The sequence below is a fragment of the Equus przewalskii genome, chromosome 2 (genome assembly GCF_037783145.1).
Source record: "Equus przewalskii isolate Varuska chromosome 2, EquPr2, whole genome shotgun sequence".
NCBI lineage: Eukaryota > Metazoa > Chordata > Mammalia > Perissodactyla > Equidae > Equus > Equus przewalskii.
In genome coordinates this window covers 39,815,917-39,831,914 of record NC_091832.1, presented here as the reverse complement: position 1 = coordinate 39,831,914, position 15,998 = coordinate 39,815,917, and the positions used below count along the sequence as shown (strand labels likewise).

General features: G+C 59.9%; 1 protein-coding gene across 4 annotated transcripts in view; it reads left to right on the top strand.

Annotated features, from left to right (window-relative positions):
• Positions 1-354: 354 nt before the first annotated feature.
• The window catches only part of C2H1orf167 (chromosome 2 C1orf167 homolog), a 19,444-nt gene continuing 3,800 nt past the window's right edge, over positions 355-15,998 (top strand). Inside the window, exons 1-14 of one of the 4 annotated variants that reach the window (XM_070610786.1) lie at positions 355-568; positions 3,363-3,548; positions 4,108-4,200; positions 4,572-4,969; positions 5,558-5,827; positions 6,038-6,081; positions 6,479-6,686; positions 7,339-7,475; positions 10,764-10,950; positions 11,054-11,181; positions 11,942-12,150; positions 13,078-13,222; positions 14,188-14,601; positions 15,172-15,445. In XM_070610786.1, the coding sequence (XP_070466887.1) occupies positions 3,425-3,548; positions 4,108-4,200; positions 4,572-4,969; positions 5,558-5,827; positions 6,038-6,081; positions 6,479-6,686; positions 7,339-7,475; positions 10,764-10,950; positions 11,054-11,181; positions 11,942-12,150; positions 13,078-13,222; positions 14,188-14,601; positions 15,172-15,445 (2,631 nt within the window). In that variant the 5' untranslated portion in view covers positions 355-568; positions 3,363-3,424. Of the gene's footprint in view, positions 569-3,362; positions 3,549-4,107; positions 4,201-4,571; positions 6,082-6,478; positions 6,687-7,338; positions 7,476-10,763; positions 10,951-11,053; positions 11,182-11,941; positions 12,151-13,077; positions 13,223-14,187; positions 14,602-15,171; positions 15,446-15,998 lie in introns of all 4 variants that reach the window. The other 3 variants (XM_070610785.1, XM_070610787.1, XM_070610784.1) reach the window with 3 other exon arrangements.

Below are 15,998 nucleotides of genomic sequence, written 5' to 3'. Positions count from 1 at the left end.
TGCTCTCCCGGCAGGTGTTTAGAAAGGAGAAAGCATACTCACTGGACAGAGGAAGAAAAGGGCACGGAGGGCAGGGCTCAGCGAGGAACAGCATGAGCAAAGGCTTGGCAGGTGGAAAATGCCTAGAGGGAAGCGTGGCTGGGCCAAGCACACAGCAGGGAGGGTGAGTAGGGTGGATTCCAGCCCGTTCCGGAGGGCCCCGAAGGCCGGCAGGGTTTTGCCTGTCTTGCCCGCAAGAAGTTTGCCCAGGACCACGTGCCTCGCCACCAATGCCCGGTGCTGGGCAGAGCCCTCGCGGAGCACCGCGCACCCCCGCGGATGGCCCCCCTCCGCCCACCCCGGGCCCCCGCGCACGGACACCCGCGGCCACTCTCACGACTCGGGCCGTGGGGGCGCCCCGTGCGCCTCGAGGCAGCGCCGGACCCTGGGCGGCACGCTCTCTGACGTCCCCGCCCCCCCCCCACCCCGCCCACGCCAGGGTCGTTAGCCGTCCCGCCGAGACGCCCTCCAGGTTCAGATTGGACTGAGTGACGGAGGTCCCGAGGAAGACAGACGCACCGGAGGACAGGTCCAGGGGGGCAGCAAAACCGACCGCAAGTTCCCTCCGCGGGAGTCGGAGGGGGCTCTGCCGTCTTAGCTGGACGGATGAGGGTGGAGTGGTGAAGGGGCGGACAGGGGTGGGGGGCGAGGAGCAGACAGAGGGGCCGATGTGCCCAGGCACTGGGTGGGGAGTTGGGGGTAGGAAAGGATGCTGCGGGTTGAGCCGTCTCCAGCCTCCTTTGGAAAGAGGTGGGGGCGGGGTGGCCCTGGTTAGGAGCATGCGCTGTGGAGTCAGGCCCCGGGGTGGTCCCTCTACAGCTGCTGAGCAGCTGTAGGACCGTGGCCTGGGCAGGTGAGCCCTTGAAGCGGCAGTTTCCCCATCTCTAAAACAAGGGGGCCTCGTTTTTAGGGCTGCGGTACTCCATGGTGCTTGGCAGGGTTCAGTGGTTCATTTTACCCGGTGAATAAGCCCGTTATGTGCCACGTACTATTCCTTGCGCTGTGAACACAGCAGGGAAAAGAGGCAATGGCTGTCAGTCCACTGGAGGGAGAAAGGCGAACACTCGTTCTTCTGTTAGATGGTGGGAAGTCACGGGGAAAAGTCACGCAGGGTAAAGAGAGGAGGGAGTGGGGAGAGTGCTGTGTCGGGGAGCGTGCAGGGAAGGGCTCCCTGTGATGTTTGAGGCAGGACTTGAAGGAGTGAGGGGGAGAGGGGAAGAGTGCCAGGCAGAGGGAACAGTAAGTGCAAAGGCCCTGAGGTGGGGACACACACAGCATTTTGGAAGAACAGGGAGGAGGCCCATGTGTTTGGAGCAGGGAGAGCAGGGGCAGAGGAGTAGGGGTGAGGTCGGTAACATAGGGCAGGGGTCAGCAAGCTTTCTTAAAGGCCAGGCTTTGTGGGCCATAATGGCTCTGCCACTGTAGCGAGAGAGCAGCCATAGACCAGCATAAGCGGATAGCCATGGTTCCAATGTAACTGTATGTGCATCATAAACAGGGGCCCCGAGGTGGGGCTTTGCAGCCTTTGTTGAGGACTGAGTGGACTGGGGAGCCTTTGGGGGCATTTGAGTTGAGTCAGGACATGATCTGATTTCAGGGTTCGCAGGACCACTCTGGCTGCTGGGGAGCAGACATTGGTGTGGCAGTAGGGCAGAAGCGCGGACCCCAGTTAGGAGGCCGGAGGTGATGGTCGCTTGACCTGGGGAGGTGGGGACGAGGTGGTGAGCGGGGCAGGCTCTAGACGTCTTTGGCAGGTGGAGCTGATGGCTTGCACACCGTGTGAGGAGAGGCATTAGGGCGGCTCCGGGATTTTCGTCTGAGACACAGGAAGGCTGGAGATGCCGTCCTCGGAGGAGGGGGACAGGAGCCTGCATTAGACTGTCTGCAGCTGAGCTTGCGGGGGTCCGCGCAGGGAAGGGAGGGCTGAGGCCCGGGGCGAACCAGCAGAGGAGTCTGGGAAAGAGCAGCAGGCAGTGGGGAGGGAAACCGAGGCGGGCATCCTGGAGTCGGGGAAGCAAGGGCCCCAAGGAGTGCGAGAGGCCACCGTCCTGCAGCTCATGCCGCTGCCTCATGAAAACCCAGGCTGAGAACTGGCTGGGGTGGCATCTGGGAGGTCACCTGGAGCAAAGCAGCTCTGGGGTGGGGTGGGGGTGCCAATTGCGTGAGGTCAGCAGAGGTGGAGGTGGGGGAGGAAGTGGGATCTGGGTGTGGTGAGAAGGGGACAAACGGCCTGGGGCCTGAGGCTCAAGAGGAGAGGGATCTTTTTCTTTAATGCTTTTGCTTTTTGTTTGTAAAGATGGACAAAATAACCAGCTGTTAAAGTGCTGCTGGGAATGATTCAGTAAGGAAGGGGGAAGTGTTGGCAATGGCGGAGGGGACTTCGTGGACAGTGTCGAGGCGGCTCGGCTCGGGGACTGGCACCTGATTCTCCAGCAGCCTTTGGGCCACTTGAGATTGGCGTCATGATTTGGGAGCGAGGCCATCAGTGCAGCTGGAGGGTTTTCTTTGACCAATGCTGTGGTTTTGCCAAGCGAGCGCAGCAAAGAGGGGGAGCCGAGGGTGTGCAAAGGGGGTGATTATAATGCCGGGGGGGTTAGAGAGAGCCGTCAAGGGGCGAGGGACGGTCAAAGGTGGTGGGGTCAGAGGGTGAGGGTCTCAAAGGGAGACCGTAGAGGGACACTAAAGGGAGTGAGCTGGAAACATGGGTGTGGGCTCTGCAGCTGATGTCCTGGGGGGGTGGTGCGCTTATGGAGGATGACAAAGCCTGGGGGACCGTGGGAGCCGGTGGCTGAGGTTGGTGAAGGCAAGATGGTGGGAGGGGAGAAGGTCAGGGAGCCCGCAGGCCAGGAGCTGGAGGGACCGCCTGTGTGGATGGTGAAATCGCCAAGAACTTAGACAGGTATGTGATGGAGAAAGTGACAGTGAGCCAGCAGCTGAAATCTTTGAGGAATGAACTTCCTGGAGCTTAGAACAGGAGTGTCTTAGAGAGGAGAGAGGCAGAATGGTCGGAAGTGGCGACAGGAGGCAGAGGGCCCCACCCACCTCCGGGCCCAGTGGTCTGAGAGAAACAGCCCCCACCGGAGAGGGCTACCGGAGAAGCAGGGTCCACAGGGCATGGCCGGAATCCGTGGTCCCCGTTAGAAGAAGCAGGTGCTGGAAGACACGAGAAAATTATAAGGGAGAGAGGTGGTGTAGGGGCGGGCAGAGGAGACCCCAGGGGCCTGACCAGGACAGCTGGAGCTGGGCCTCAGGGCAACCAGGGGTGCTGGTGAGGGGTGGCGTGGGGCCTGTCCTGGCCCCTCAGAGCCCATCCCGTCAAACAGGCCGGGCCGCTGGCTGTGGTGTAGACCAAGGACACTGCCGCCCCGGCTCTGCCCTGGACACCATGGAGCTGAGACCTGACACCAGCCACAAGGAGAATGTGGCCCCCAGGCCTGCGACGCCCACGAGGCCAGGCAAGAGGCTCAGCGGGTCCGGGTCGGAGGTGGCAGGACCACAGGCCCCTCCAGGTAGCGACCCAGAGCCACTTTCCCCTCAGGCCAGTCCAGGGCCTCGATAATTCCAGAGATTAGCTGTACAGGACCAGCTGGGCCAGGACAAAGTCTTCCCAGCCTGGGGCCTGAGGGAGGGTCAGGAAGTGAGGAGGTGAGGTCGGGAAGAGGAGGGCGGGAGTGGGCCCGGCGGGGGGGCCCTGTCTGTGCCAGGGGTGGTGGGCCCCCTGCTCAGGTGCCTGGGGCTTCGAGGAGGCCCCAGAGTTGATGCAGCCGAGAGCAGGAGCAGCCCAAGAACAAATTCAGATTCCAATTCACATGCCAGTTTGTCTGTGTTCTAGCTGTGTGACTGTGGGGCAAGTTGCTTAACCTCTCTGAGCTTTAGTTCGTATCTACAAACTTTTATGGCCCACTCTACCTGCCAGGACCTCACCAACCCCCAGGAGGCCTTGTCTCCTGAGCTGTGGGATGGCCTGGGCGGCCAGGAAGACAGGGCAGAGAGGGAGGGGCCTAAGCCCCACCGCGTCCCTAGAGCTGCTCACTTTTAACTGCTTCATGTGCTAGATCTTGCTTTCAGCCCTAATTGCTGCCCCCATCACCTCTTCGTTCAAGCAGGGAACCAGGCAGTCGTCCTTGGCTCCTCTTTCCTCAGCCTCCACCTCCACAGCGGGTCTGAATCCGTCTCCTTCTCTCCACCTACCCCGCCATCCCCCATCCCAGCCCTGTCCTCTCTTGCCTGGGACCCCCCACCAGCCTCCTGTCTCCCCGCTTCCCTCTGCCCTCCTCCCGGCCCTGCCCGGCCCTGCTCCATGCAGCCAGGCACCCAGTCAGACCACGTCCCCGCTCTTGCTGAAGACCCCCAGGCGCTGCCCACCAGTCCACCCGGGAAGACAGAGCTGACACAGACCCCTGAGGTCCAGGCTCCCTCCCACCTGGGGCCCTGTCCCTCCCCTGTTCTGAGGCCTGGCTGACCCCTCTTCTCCCACCTGAGCACTGACCATGGAGTCCCCCCCAGGGCATGACTGTCTCTCCTCTCCTTAGAGCAACGGAGGCTCCGGAAGAGCCTGGGTGTCGGCCTGGGCAGTGGACATGGCCAGTGGGTGCCCATGTGCCAGGCCAAGAGGGGAGGGCCTGCCGCCACACCCTCCCCAGGGGCAGTGCTTTGCCAGGAGCCCTGCCGAGTCCAGACCAACCTGGCCAGCCCCAGCCCCGGCCTGGGCCTTGCCCTGAAGGACACGACTGGCCAGCTCATCAACTCAGGCTTCTGGCAGCAGAGCAACCTGCAGCGCCTGGCCAGGAGGCCCCAAAGGAGAGCCCCCAGGTTTGCCGTCCAGCAGAGTAACCTGAGCATGAAGGAAGCCACCTTGGCCGAGTGTGGAAGTCACACCAGCCCCCAGTCGGAGCCTCAGGAAAGCGTCTGGCCCCACATGATGCCCCAGGCAGGCTCCCTACCCCGAGGGCCCTTGGCTCCCCCATCCTCCAGCCTGAGGCCATCCCAGCCGCTGGCCACAGACACCCGCTGCCCAGACTTCAGGCCCGCTGCTGACTATGCCCCTCTTGGTGGGCATACACGGCCAGGCCCCAGGTCCTGGTGTGGCCTGGGGAGCTGGACCTCCAGGCTCATGGGGGAGCCCCTCACCCTGGAGGACCTAGCTGTCCCTACCCAGAGCCAGCCTTGGGCCCCACCCAAAGCTGCTGTCCACCAGCTGCTGGCCTCCGTGCAACACCTGGAGCACAAGGCAGCCGGTCTCAGGTGCCGGGCATCCCGGGAACCCCTGGGCCCTGTGTGGCAGGAACCCTGGACCAGTGATGGCCAGGCGCTCCCCGCTTGCCTCCAGCCCAGCCAAGCTGTTCCTGCTTCCTGGGATAAGAGGAAGAAATTCCCTCCAGGTCTCAGGGAAACCGAGGATTCCCCAGAGACCCCAGGGGTCCGGGCTGGCCTCTCAGACTCTCAGGCAGGCAGTAAGCCTGCATCACCGGAGACCACAGTGGGGATGCTGACTGGGGATGTCCTTGATCCCGAGCAGGGCGTCCTTCCTGCCCATCCCCTGAGACGAGGCGGAAACTGCTCCCCAGGGACTGTGTTCGGCAGCGGGCAGAGGGGGGACCCTCTGCTCCCTCGAGGGGCTGGCAGCAGAGAGCCCGGACTCTGCTCTTCAGCCTTCTCCCATGCAGCCCGGGGCGTCCTTCCTGGGTGGGAAGGAGGGGAGGGGGCCCCGCAGGAGCAGGTCAGCAGGAAGGAGGAGAGGATGGCTCCCTGTCCACCAGGCGCGGCCCCGGCGAGGAGCGGCCTGCAGGTAGAGGCCGGAGGAGTCTGGGAGTGGGAGTTGGGGGGCTCTGGGAGGCCCGCTGCCTCCTCCCAGGAATTCTCACTCCAAGCTGGTTGTCACTACCCTGTCACACCCCCCTCCCCGGAAAGGGCGGCCTTGGCAGGCAGGCTCCGCAGAGGGTGTCCTGTCCTCTTGCTTCTTGGCCTGAGAGCTGTGTCATGTCCTTTGATTTCCAAGAACAAAGCCAGAAGCACTGTGAGCCTGGCGTCTGAGACAGCTCGGTGAGGCCAGGGGCTGTGGCGTGGGGGCCCATTTGCAAGGGGGAGCCGAGACCAGGGCCTGAGAGAGACGAGGCCCTGATGGCAGATCCCCGGAGGATGTCAGGGGGAGGGAAAATCTTCACGCTGTCCCTGCTGCAGAATGAGGGGCCTCCCAGGCTGCCCCAGGACAGGAGTGGGGGCGGCGGCTGCTGGGAATCTTAAACTCATAAGGCTGCCCTGCCTCAGAGGCTCTCTTGTGCGGGGTGCTCTTGCAAAGTCTGCAGCTAGTCCTTGTGCTGCAGCCCCGAGCATCACTCTCATCATCGCTGGAAGGCGACGTGGGTGGACCCCACCCCCAGCTGCTCCCTGGGGCTCAGGGGCTGGGTCCACCCCCTGAGCAACCCTTATCTGTCCCCAGCTGGCGGCTGCTGTCCAGGTGTTTCCGAGCCTGGCAGCACGTGGTGCAGACGCGGCGGGCAGTGGTGGCGGCGCTGGCGCTGGGCCGCCGGCAGCTGTTGCGCAGGGGCCTACGGGCGCTGCGGTGGGCACTATGGCTCCGGGAGGCCCAGCTGGAGGTGGCGTGGGGGCGACACACGCAGGCCCTGCTGGCCCGGAGCTTCCGAAAGGTCAGGGGCCTCCAGGTTGGGCCATGGGGAGGTGATGAAACACTACTGTGTCTGGGGAGGAGGCTCTACTGGGGCCTGGGTTGTACCTCCTGGGTGACTGGCAGTGGAGGGGGTGGTTGTCAGCCCAGACACCTGAACCGGCTCTGCTTGAGTTTAGATCCTGTCTCTGCTACTCTCTTTTTTTCCACATTTTTTCTGCTGTGTGACCTTGGGCAAGTTACTTAACCTCTCTGTGCCTTAGTCGCTTCAGCTCTAAAATGAGATAAATTGTGAGGTTAAATTAATAAATATAAGGGCCTCAGAACCCTGCCTAGCACATAGCAAGCCCTCTATTGTATAAGTGACTGCTAATTTGCACTAGTGGTTTGTCAGACAGCCCTGGAAGGGCACTTCTGGGTCCTTTTCTCCTTGGGAAAGGGGTGCTGTGGGAGGGCCCAGCTCCAAATTTGTCTTGAAGGAAAGCCCTGTCTCTTGGGCTCCATCTCTCCATCCGTGAATTCATTCCCAAAGAGGCAGGGTAGTCTAATGGTTAAGGCTTTGGAGCCTGACAGAGATGTTTTGACTCCTGTCTCTAGCCCTTCCTGGTGCCCCATCTCCGGGGCCCAGTCGAAGCTGCAGCCAATGTCCCTCTTCCCCTTCTCTCTTGACCCAGTGGAGAAACCTGACTTGGCAGCAGAAACAAGGGCAGCCCCACGTCCAAGCTGGGCCAGGACCCCCATCCTCTGGGGAAGGCCAGGGCCAAGGCCCCGTGGGAAGGAAGCCAGTGCTGGACCACGCCGGGGGAGGCAGGTAGCCTGGGACACTCTGGGTTGGTCAGTGTGGCCCGGGCGGTGCTGGTGGCCTTCCCTCCTTGTCCCCCACTTCCCCTCCCCCACAAGAGAATGAGAGTAAAACCAGCAGATGTGGACACAGGTCTGTGCAGAAGGCTGTCTGTCCATCACGGCCTCATTTATACTCATAAAACCTTTGGGACATCCTGACGCCCAGCAGTGAGTGAGCAATCATGGTTTAACCACGAGAGGAACATTTCGCAGCCATTCAATACGGGGATGATCAAGACTGTAAAAACTCCCCCTACTTTTTTTCTTCATTTTTGTTTCAGTATCTTTATTGGTGGTGTTTCTAATCAGAGCAGCGATGCATGCTGGATCTGAAAACATTGGAAACAGGTGGCAGTACTGTCTGTCAGTCAACCTAAAAGGAAGTAGTTTTATGGGTGTTTGCACAGAGTTTTATTTTATGTTGTTTTTAAAAGATTGGCGGGGCCGGCCCAGTCGCACAGCAGTTAAGTGCGCACGTTCCGCTTCTCGGCGGCCCAGGGTTCGCTGGTTCAGATCCTGGGTGCAGACAAGGCACCGCTTGGCACGCCATGCTGTGGTAGGCGTCCCACGTATAAAGTAGAGGAAGATGGGCGCGGATGTGAGCTCAGGGCCAATCTTCCTCAACAAAAAGAGGAGGATTGGCAGCAGATGTTAGCTCAGGGCTAATCTTCCTCAAAATAAATAAATAAAAATAAATAAATAAATAAATAAATAAAAGATTGGCACCTGAGCTAACATCTGTTGCCAATCTTTTTTTTTTCTTCTTTTTATTTATTGTTTAAGATTTTATTTTTCCTTTTTCTCCCCAAAGCCCCCCCGGTACATAGTTATGTATTTCTAGTTGTGGGTCCTTCCAGTTGTGGCATGTGGGACGCCGCCTCAGTGTGGCCTGATGAGCGGTGCCATGTCCACGTCCAGGATCCTAACCGATGAAACCCTGGGCCACTGAAGTGGAGCACGTGAACTTAACCACTTGGCCATGGGGCCGGCCCCTGCATAGAGTTTTCAATGACAAAGAAAAATGGCTATGACAATGTTAAATGAAAAAAAAAGGAGGGTAAAAAATAGCATCCAAGATATTTTTCCTATGAACATAAAACAGAGCATAGAAGAAAGACCAGACAGAAAAATGTGAAAATGTCGCACAACAGTGAGCGTTATTTAACACCACCGAGCTGTTCACTTAAAAATGGTTATGGTGGTGGATTTAATATTATGCATATTTTGCCACTATTAAAAATAGAAATAAATCTCGCCCCCCCCCCCCCAAAATGCTAAAATGTGAAGAGTGTTTTTCTCTGGAGCCGTGGGATTAATGTTGGCTATTTTCTTCTTCGTTCCCTCCATTTACCACTACGGTGACATATCATTTTGGTTCTTATTCTGAAATTAAACAGATGTGTTTAAAATAATTATTTAAATAATATTTATCTTAATACATGTTTGTTTTAAAAAGTCCGAATAGTATTGAGGAGAATGAAACAAAAGCAGATGTCCCTCCCGCAGTCACTGATGTGATCAGGAGTGGAAGGAACTGTCTGGAAGAGAACAGGGGTCGCTCAGCGCACCTTTGCTCCTGCGGGTGGACAGGTGGGGACCGTGTGTCCTCCCTCGGCCTGGATGTCAGTTTCTCTCTGGGCAGCATCAGTCTCTTCACTCTCAGCCCAGGGAGTCTGAGGGAGGAGGCGGGAGCCGGGTCGACTCCGAGCATGTGGAAGGCGGGAATAAACACTGTGAAAGAGCAGGAGCGGCAGCCACGGAGCAGAGCCCTTACCTCCTGCCCCGTCTGCCTCGTTATTCAGCCAGAGAAGCTGAGGCTCGGAGGGGGCGAGCAGCTTCCTCTAAGTCACACCGTGACTCAGGAGCAGGAAGGCCCTGTGGTGAGACCTTCCTGATGCTGCTTTTACACTAGATGGTCATTGCTGGGATTCAGAGCCCAGGCTGATGGTTGTAGGTTGTAGGGGGAGTGGTGAGGCTCACAAGGGGCCAGCTTCCCCGATGGGTGTCAGGACCAACATAAGCCAGCAGTTGCAGGGTTAAGAATCCTGTCCTTGAAAGCCACATTCCTAGCATCCATCATCTCCATACTCACTTGGTCTACTTGGACCCTCAGTCTCTTTTAATGCACCCCTGGAACTCCAGGAACACCATGATCCTTTGCAATGTAGCTCTCCCCCCACCCCCATCCATCCTCTGGCCTTTGGGAATCAGGGCACAGCTGATGTCTCCCTGCAGTGTATCTGGGGCTGCCCTGTGGCCTGAGTGTTTGGATCCCTGGTCTGCTGCTGTTTGGAGTTTGGGGAAATGACCTTTCACCAGGCCTCAGTTTCCCTATCTATAACTGAGCCTAGGCAGAAGTCCTGATGTGGTCACTATACATGTGGGCTGTTGAGTCTGGAGTCCTTGGGCCTGGGGCCTGGCTCCAGCCTTCATCAGCTACACGGCCCCCACCCACCCGGGGAGTGAGGTGGGGGTCAGCCAGGTGATGCAGGGGCCGAGGCAGGGGTCAGAAAGGTGATGCAGGGGGCGAGGCGGGGGTCAGAAAGGTGATGCAGGGGGCGAGGCGGGGGTCAGCCAGGTGATGCAGGGGGTGAGGCGGGGGTCAGCCAGGTGATGCAGGGGGCGAGTGGGGGGTCAGCCAGGTGATGCAGGGGCCGAGGCAGGGGTCAGAAAGGTGATGCAGGGGGCGAGGCGGGGGTCAGAAAGGTGATGCAGGGGGCGAGGCGGGGGTCAGCCAGGTGATGCAGGGGGTGAGGCGGGGGTCAGCCAGGTGATGCAGGGGGCGAGTGGGGGGTCAGCCAGGTGATGCAGGGGCCGAGGCAGGGGTCAGAAAGGTGATGCAGGGGGTGAGGTGGGGGTCAGAAAGGTGATGCAGGGGGTAAGGCAGGGGGTCAGCCAGGTGATGCAGAGGGCGAAGGGGGTTCAGCCAGGTGATGCAGGGAGAGTGGTGGTACGGGCCTAACCTGCTCAGGAGAGTTATCCTGGAAGCTTAGGAAAAGTCGGGAAGCCCAAGCTGCACCCAGACCATGAACTCACCCCTCTGGGGGTGGGACCCTGATGGGCATCAGTGTTTCTCAGACCCCCAGCCATCCCAGCGTGCGGCCGGTTCAGGAGGCCATGGTGCAGAGCTCCAGCCTGGTGTTTGGCACTTGGTGGCACCTTCCAGCTCCGCTCTTTTGCAGGGGCCCACTTTGCTTGGCAGCACCCCCAGCAGGTGTGAGGCTGGGCCCAGGGACTCACTTGCCCCTTCCTGTAGCTCCTTCCTGCAGGGCATGAGGCGGCGGATGCTGCAGCGCATCCTGAGGAGGTGGCGCTTGAGGGCGTGGGGTCCAGGCACCCCGTCAGGCAGCACCAGGACCCCCTCTGCCCCAGAACCGCTGGGCGGCATCCCGGGATGGGAGGCCTCGCTGGGCTGCAGCACACAGGGCAGCTCGCTGGAGGAGGTGAGGGGATGGGGAGGGGGAGGGGATGGGCAGGTAGGGGGCAGGCAGGGGGAGAGGTTGGGGACAGGGCAGAGGACCCAGGACTCCACACCTCCTTCCCCAGGCGTCCAGGGCCCCCGCCCTCCTGGAGAGCCTCGGGGGGAGCTTGCCGTGGGCGGCCGGGCGGCAGCAGGGGCGGTGCCAGCAGCCCCGAGGCGCAGTGAGGTGGCACCAGAGCCCCCTTCAGAGGCGGTAGGGGCCCCTCCCCAGGGCTGCTGAGCCGTGCTGCCCACCACTCTGTGGATTTACTGCTTCCCCACAGCCCCTTTCCCATCGATCCTTGACCTTCACAGCAGCATCCCCTTGGGGTCTGCTTCCCAGAGGTCTCCCCCTCCCACCCGGGTCTTTGCCTCCAGACTCAGATCCTCTCAACTCCTCCTGCCCTCCCACCTGCCCTGCTGGGAGGTGGCGGGGGGGGGGGGGGTGCACTCAACCGAGTAATAATTTCTCCCAGAGATTTCACAGCTGTGGTTCATTCATTTATTCATTCGTGGCACAATGCCTGAGAGTCGGTCAGCCTAGGTTCTAATCACAGCTTTGCCCCTCACTGGCTCTGTGATCTTGGGCAAGTTGCTTAACCTCTCTGTGCCTCTGTCTCTCTGTTTGTATGGGTGTAATATTAGTACTCACTCCGATAGGAATTAGTGAGGAAAGGGCACGTGCACCCCCAGCACAGTGCTGGCACATAGCACTCAGTTCATAGCAATGTTTCTCCCTAGTGGCTGAGCACAGGACTTGGCACTAGGGGTCTGGGGTCCCATCTTATTCCCACCGCTGGTTATTGTGACGCTCAGAGTAGCGTTTAAGCCTTCCAGCCCCCAGCAACCCACTCCTCACATGACGCAAACGGAGAAGAGTCACTCCAAGCTCCTGCTTCTGAGGGGAGGGAGGGAGGTCTGGGCCGGCCCTGGGGGGCAGTGACCATCCTCAGGGTGGATGCTCCCCTTCCCAGCATCCTCCTTGGCTGGAGCCGCTGGGCAGCAGCCCAAGGGGCCCAGAGAGAGCTGGCTGTCCGCTGGGCCTGGGCTCGGAGCTGCAGGGCCACACTGGGCCTGTGGCGGCGGCGGCTGGCGCAGTGGCAGGAGGCGGAGCAGTGGGCCCGGGAGCGGGGCCGGAGACGGGTGCGAGAGGCCCTGTGCCGCTGGCGCTCCCGCTGGCAGAGTGAGTTGGGGCCTGGGATGGGGCACTGAGGGTGGGGGAAGGGCCAGGGCCCATCAGGGACACCCAGGATTCTGTGTCCCCTAGCGCAGAGTCCAGCAATGGCACCTCCTTCAGGGTGCACCCAGGGCCGGGGTGGCAGAGCAGAACCTGGGGTCGTGGACACTGTAGTCTTGGGTTCATGCCCCTGCTCTTCCATTCCCTGGTTGTGTGGACTTTAAACAAGCTACTTAACCTGTCTGAGTCTCAGCTTACTCATCTGTAGCCTGGGGATAACAGTAGCACCCACCTCCCAGGGAGACTGTGGCAATCCATGCAACGTGCTTGGCTCAGAAGCCAGCTCCTAGGAGGGGTTACCACCCTCATCTTCTTCTTCATCTTCATCCTTGTCATCCTCGCCTGGCCTTCGGGAGTCAGGGGTCTGAGCGCTGGGTCATGGCACCCTCGGAGCCCAGCACAGGAGGCGGGATCATTGGGGGCCATTTTAGAGGCTTCCCCCTACACAGATAGATCCTATCGATGGGCTGGCGGGTAGGGACTTGGTTGTTCTGGAAAGTTCATGTCCTGTCCACTGGGACAGCTGCTTCTCCAGCCCAGCTGCCTAGTTACCCAGGAATGCTGGCCCAGTGTTGCCAGACCTTCTATTTTTAAAGAAAAGCTGGAAATCTAGATTTTTACATGAATTCTCCTGGTTCCCAAACGTCATAAAATTTTAAAAAACAAAAAAACGTCTATGAGTTGGGTTGGCCTGGTCAGCAATAGGACACCTGTAACTGAAGCATTTTAACCCAGCCAGTTAGGGTGCCCTCCTCTGTTCCCACGTGGGTACAGGGCAAAGGGCTGGCTGAGCGGGGGCCCACGGTCACCCTGGGGCCCAGGGGCAAGGCCAGCTGAGCACCCAGTGGCACTTCAGCATCTCTCTGACCACAGGGCAGCAGTTCCTGCATCAGAAGTACCAGAGGTGGGTGCAGGTCCACCTCCAGGGCCTGCGGAGGGCCGTGTTCCAAGGCTGGCAGCAGGCGACAGCTCGTCGGAGACACATGGTGGCTGAGCCAGAGCAGCTCCTACTGCAGAGGTGGGTGGGCCTGGGGGTGGGAGGGCGAGGGTCATCCCCACCTCGGAGAAACAAGGAGAGAGCCCAGGGCATGGGCAGCTGGGTGGCCTCTGTGGCTCTGGAACAGTCCAGGCTGGAGGCCTGGGACCTCGGAGATGGGGGCATGAAGCCTGGAGCCATAGAGCCATGACCACCAACCTTCCATTATCTGCTTGCTTTGGGGAGTGGGGGATGCTAAGCCCCTCGCCACACCTGATGCCCTGACAAGCCGAGGCTCCAGCTCCAGGCCAGGTCAGTCGTTTGGTTTCAGAGGATAGTATTAAGATGAGGGAAGTCAACCCCTCAAACAGCCACCGTAACGTGGGTTCCAGTACCGTGTGGTGTTTGAGGAGTCCTAGCACACGGGAATTCTGTACACGGGCTGCAGGAAGAGAGGGAAACCTCAATTTAAATAGAGGTGTTCTAGTTAAACGTATACAGTCCATTAACGCGTATTAAAGGCAGAGGGACCGATGATGCTTTCTCCCAAGTTCACTTACAAATTTGCAAACGTTCACAGTGTCCCCACAGGGACAGCGAACCCTTGACCGCAGAGTGGCTGACTTCTGTGCTTTCGCATCTGAACGGCATAGACAATCAGACATTCTTGGCCCATCAGGGAGTTGGGAGCTGTGTCCTCCCCACTGACCTCCTGCCCTGGAGTGGGCTTGTGAGGGGAGGCAGGGCATGGCTGTCCCTCTGGTAGAGCTGGGACTTGAACCCACAACCTCCAGTGAGCCGGAGTGCGTGTGTCGAGGCTCCCAGGTGACAGCCAGCGCTTTCACCTGTTACCCATTGCTCCATACATTTTTAAGGCACAGGGTTGTGTATGCCAAACCGTGTATAACCTGTGGCACTGTGTGGGGGATTCGAAGGTGTAATTTTGAACAAATGTGACTCTTGACTCTGAGAGCCACTGGGGCCCCTCCTCTGCTCCTGTCTTGCAGCCATTTCCAGGCCTGGTGTGGAGTTGTGAGAGACACAGGTGTGCTCCAGGCCAAGTGTCGAGCCTTCCAGGATGGCCTGAGGAGACGGGCACTGCGGGCTGCCTTTGTCACATGGCAGGAGTCCCGAGTGGCCGCAGCCTGGGCACAGGAGCAGCGCGTGACCCGGGCCTCCATTGCCCAGTGGAGACGCTGTGCTCAGGGGGGCCGGGCAGACAGGCAGCTGAGGAAGGCCCAGGCCCATCAGGCCTTCACATCATGGAGAGTGGCCCTGGACCAGCGCCGCGAGGCCCGCCAGCAGGCAGAGGAGGGAGCTCGGGCCCAGGCCTGGGTGGCCCTGTGCTGGACGCTGTGGGTGCGTGAGTCCCGCCTACACAGGCTCAGCCGAGCCCACGCTGCCCGGAAGCTGAGCGCCAGGTGGGTGCCTGCGGCCTGAGGGTGGCCCCACCCTGTGCATCCAGCTCGGCCTTTGAGCTTGTTTGGGGCAGGAGTAGAGGGTATGTGGTGGCTCTGCCAGGGCCCAGGAGGCTGGGGGTGAAAGGGAGAGGCGGTCCTGGTCACTGCAGCTCGTCCTGGGGTCAGATCCCAGCTCTGCACTTTCCAGCTGTGGACCCCTCTTTGGGCAAGTCTCTATTTCTAAAGTTCAGAGGAAGATAACAGGCCTGCCTTGTGGGGTGGGCCTGCCCTGGGCCAGACACACAGCAAGTGCTCAATAAACCAGGGTTCCTGTGAGGGAAGGACTGCCCTCTCTCTCTCCTCTAAATAGGATACTTGTCCCTGTTGTGTGATATTCGGCTGCTCTCCGTGCCCATTTCACCCTGATTTCTCCAGAAGAGGGATAGGGGGAGGAGGAACCCAGGCTGGGGGCTTTGTCTGGAGGTCCCCTTCCCGCAAGGCACTGGCCAGGGCTGGGGAGGGCTCCTTACACGGCTGCCAGAGAGTCCTGGCCCTGATGGCCTCTGGTGTGAGTTCCTCCCTCTCCCCCAGGGTCCTGGAGGCCTGGGCCCGGTCAGCAGCCCAGGGCCGTGTCCAGAGAGCCACCATCAGCCAGTTCCAGCAGGCTGGGCCCAGGCACCTCCTGCGGACCCACTGGGCCCAGTGGCAGACAGCGCTGCTCAGAGTGAGGCTGGAACCACCGTCCAGGGCCCGGGAGGCCAGCACAGCCCACCCCCGGCCCAGGTCCGACCTTAGGCACTGGCCCAGCCTGGCCAGCAGAGGGTGCCTCCTGGTGGTGATCGACGCTGCAGCCCCGTGGCAGCAGGTGAAGCAGGGTGCAGGTGGGGCGGGAGGTCCAAAAATGACCTGGGGACCTCAGAATCAGCCTGTGTCGGCCCACGGCTGGATGCCTCTCCAGGGGCCCGGCGGCCTTGTGGACACCACCCCTACCCTGTTCTCGGGACAGCCTCCTGGCTCTGGAAGACAGCCAACTTCGGTCTATCAGCAGACAGCTCCTAAGCACCTGCCGAGTGCCAGCCCAGCACAGGTCCGCCACAAAGACAAGTGCTGGGGTCACGGTCGGCTAGGGACACAGGCAGCTAAACTCATTACATGTCATGGTGCAGTCTGGGATCCAGATAGGGACATGGGGACAGTAGCAAATTTTTGTAAAATTCTTCTCCTCTTTGTTGGAAAAATTAAACATGCTTGTTACAGAAAAATCAGAAAATATAAACGAAACCTTTCTTTCATAACTCTCTTTAGCAAAAAATAACTGCAAGCCCCTCTCCAGGCCAGAAACTGTTAGTTCTGACACCAGCAAATGGTGACAAGAGCTTGACGGCCTAGGAGGGAAGAGGCCACAGTGAAAGCCAAGC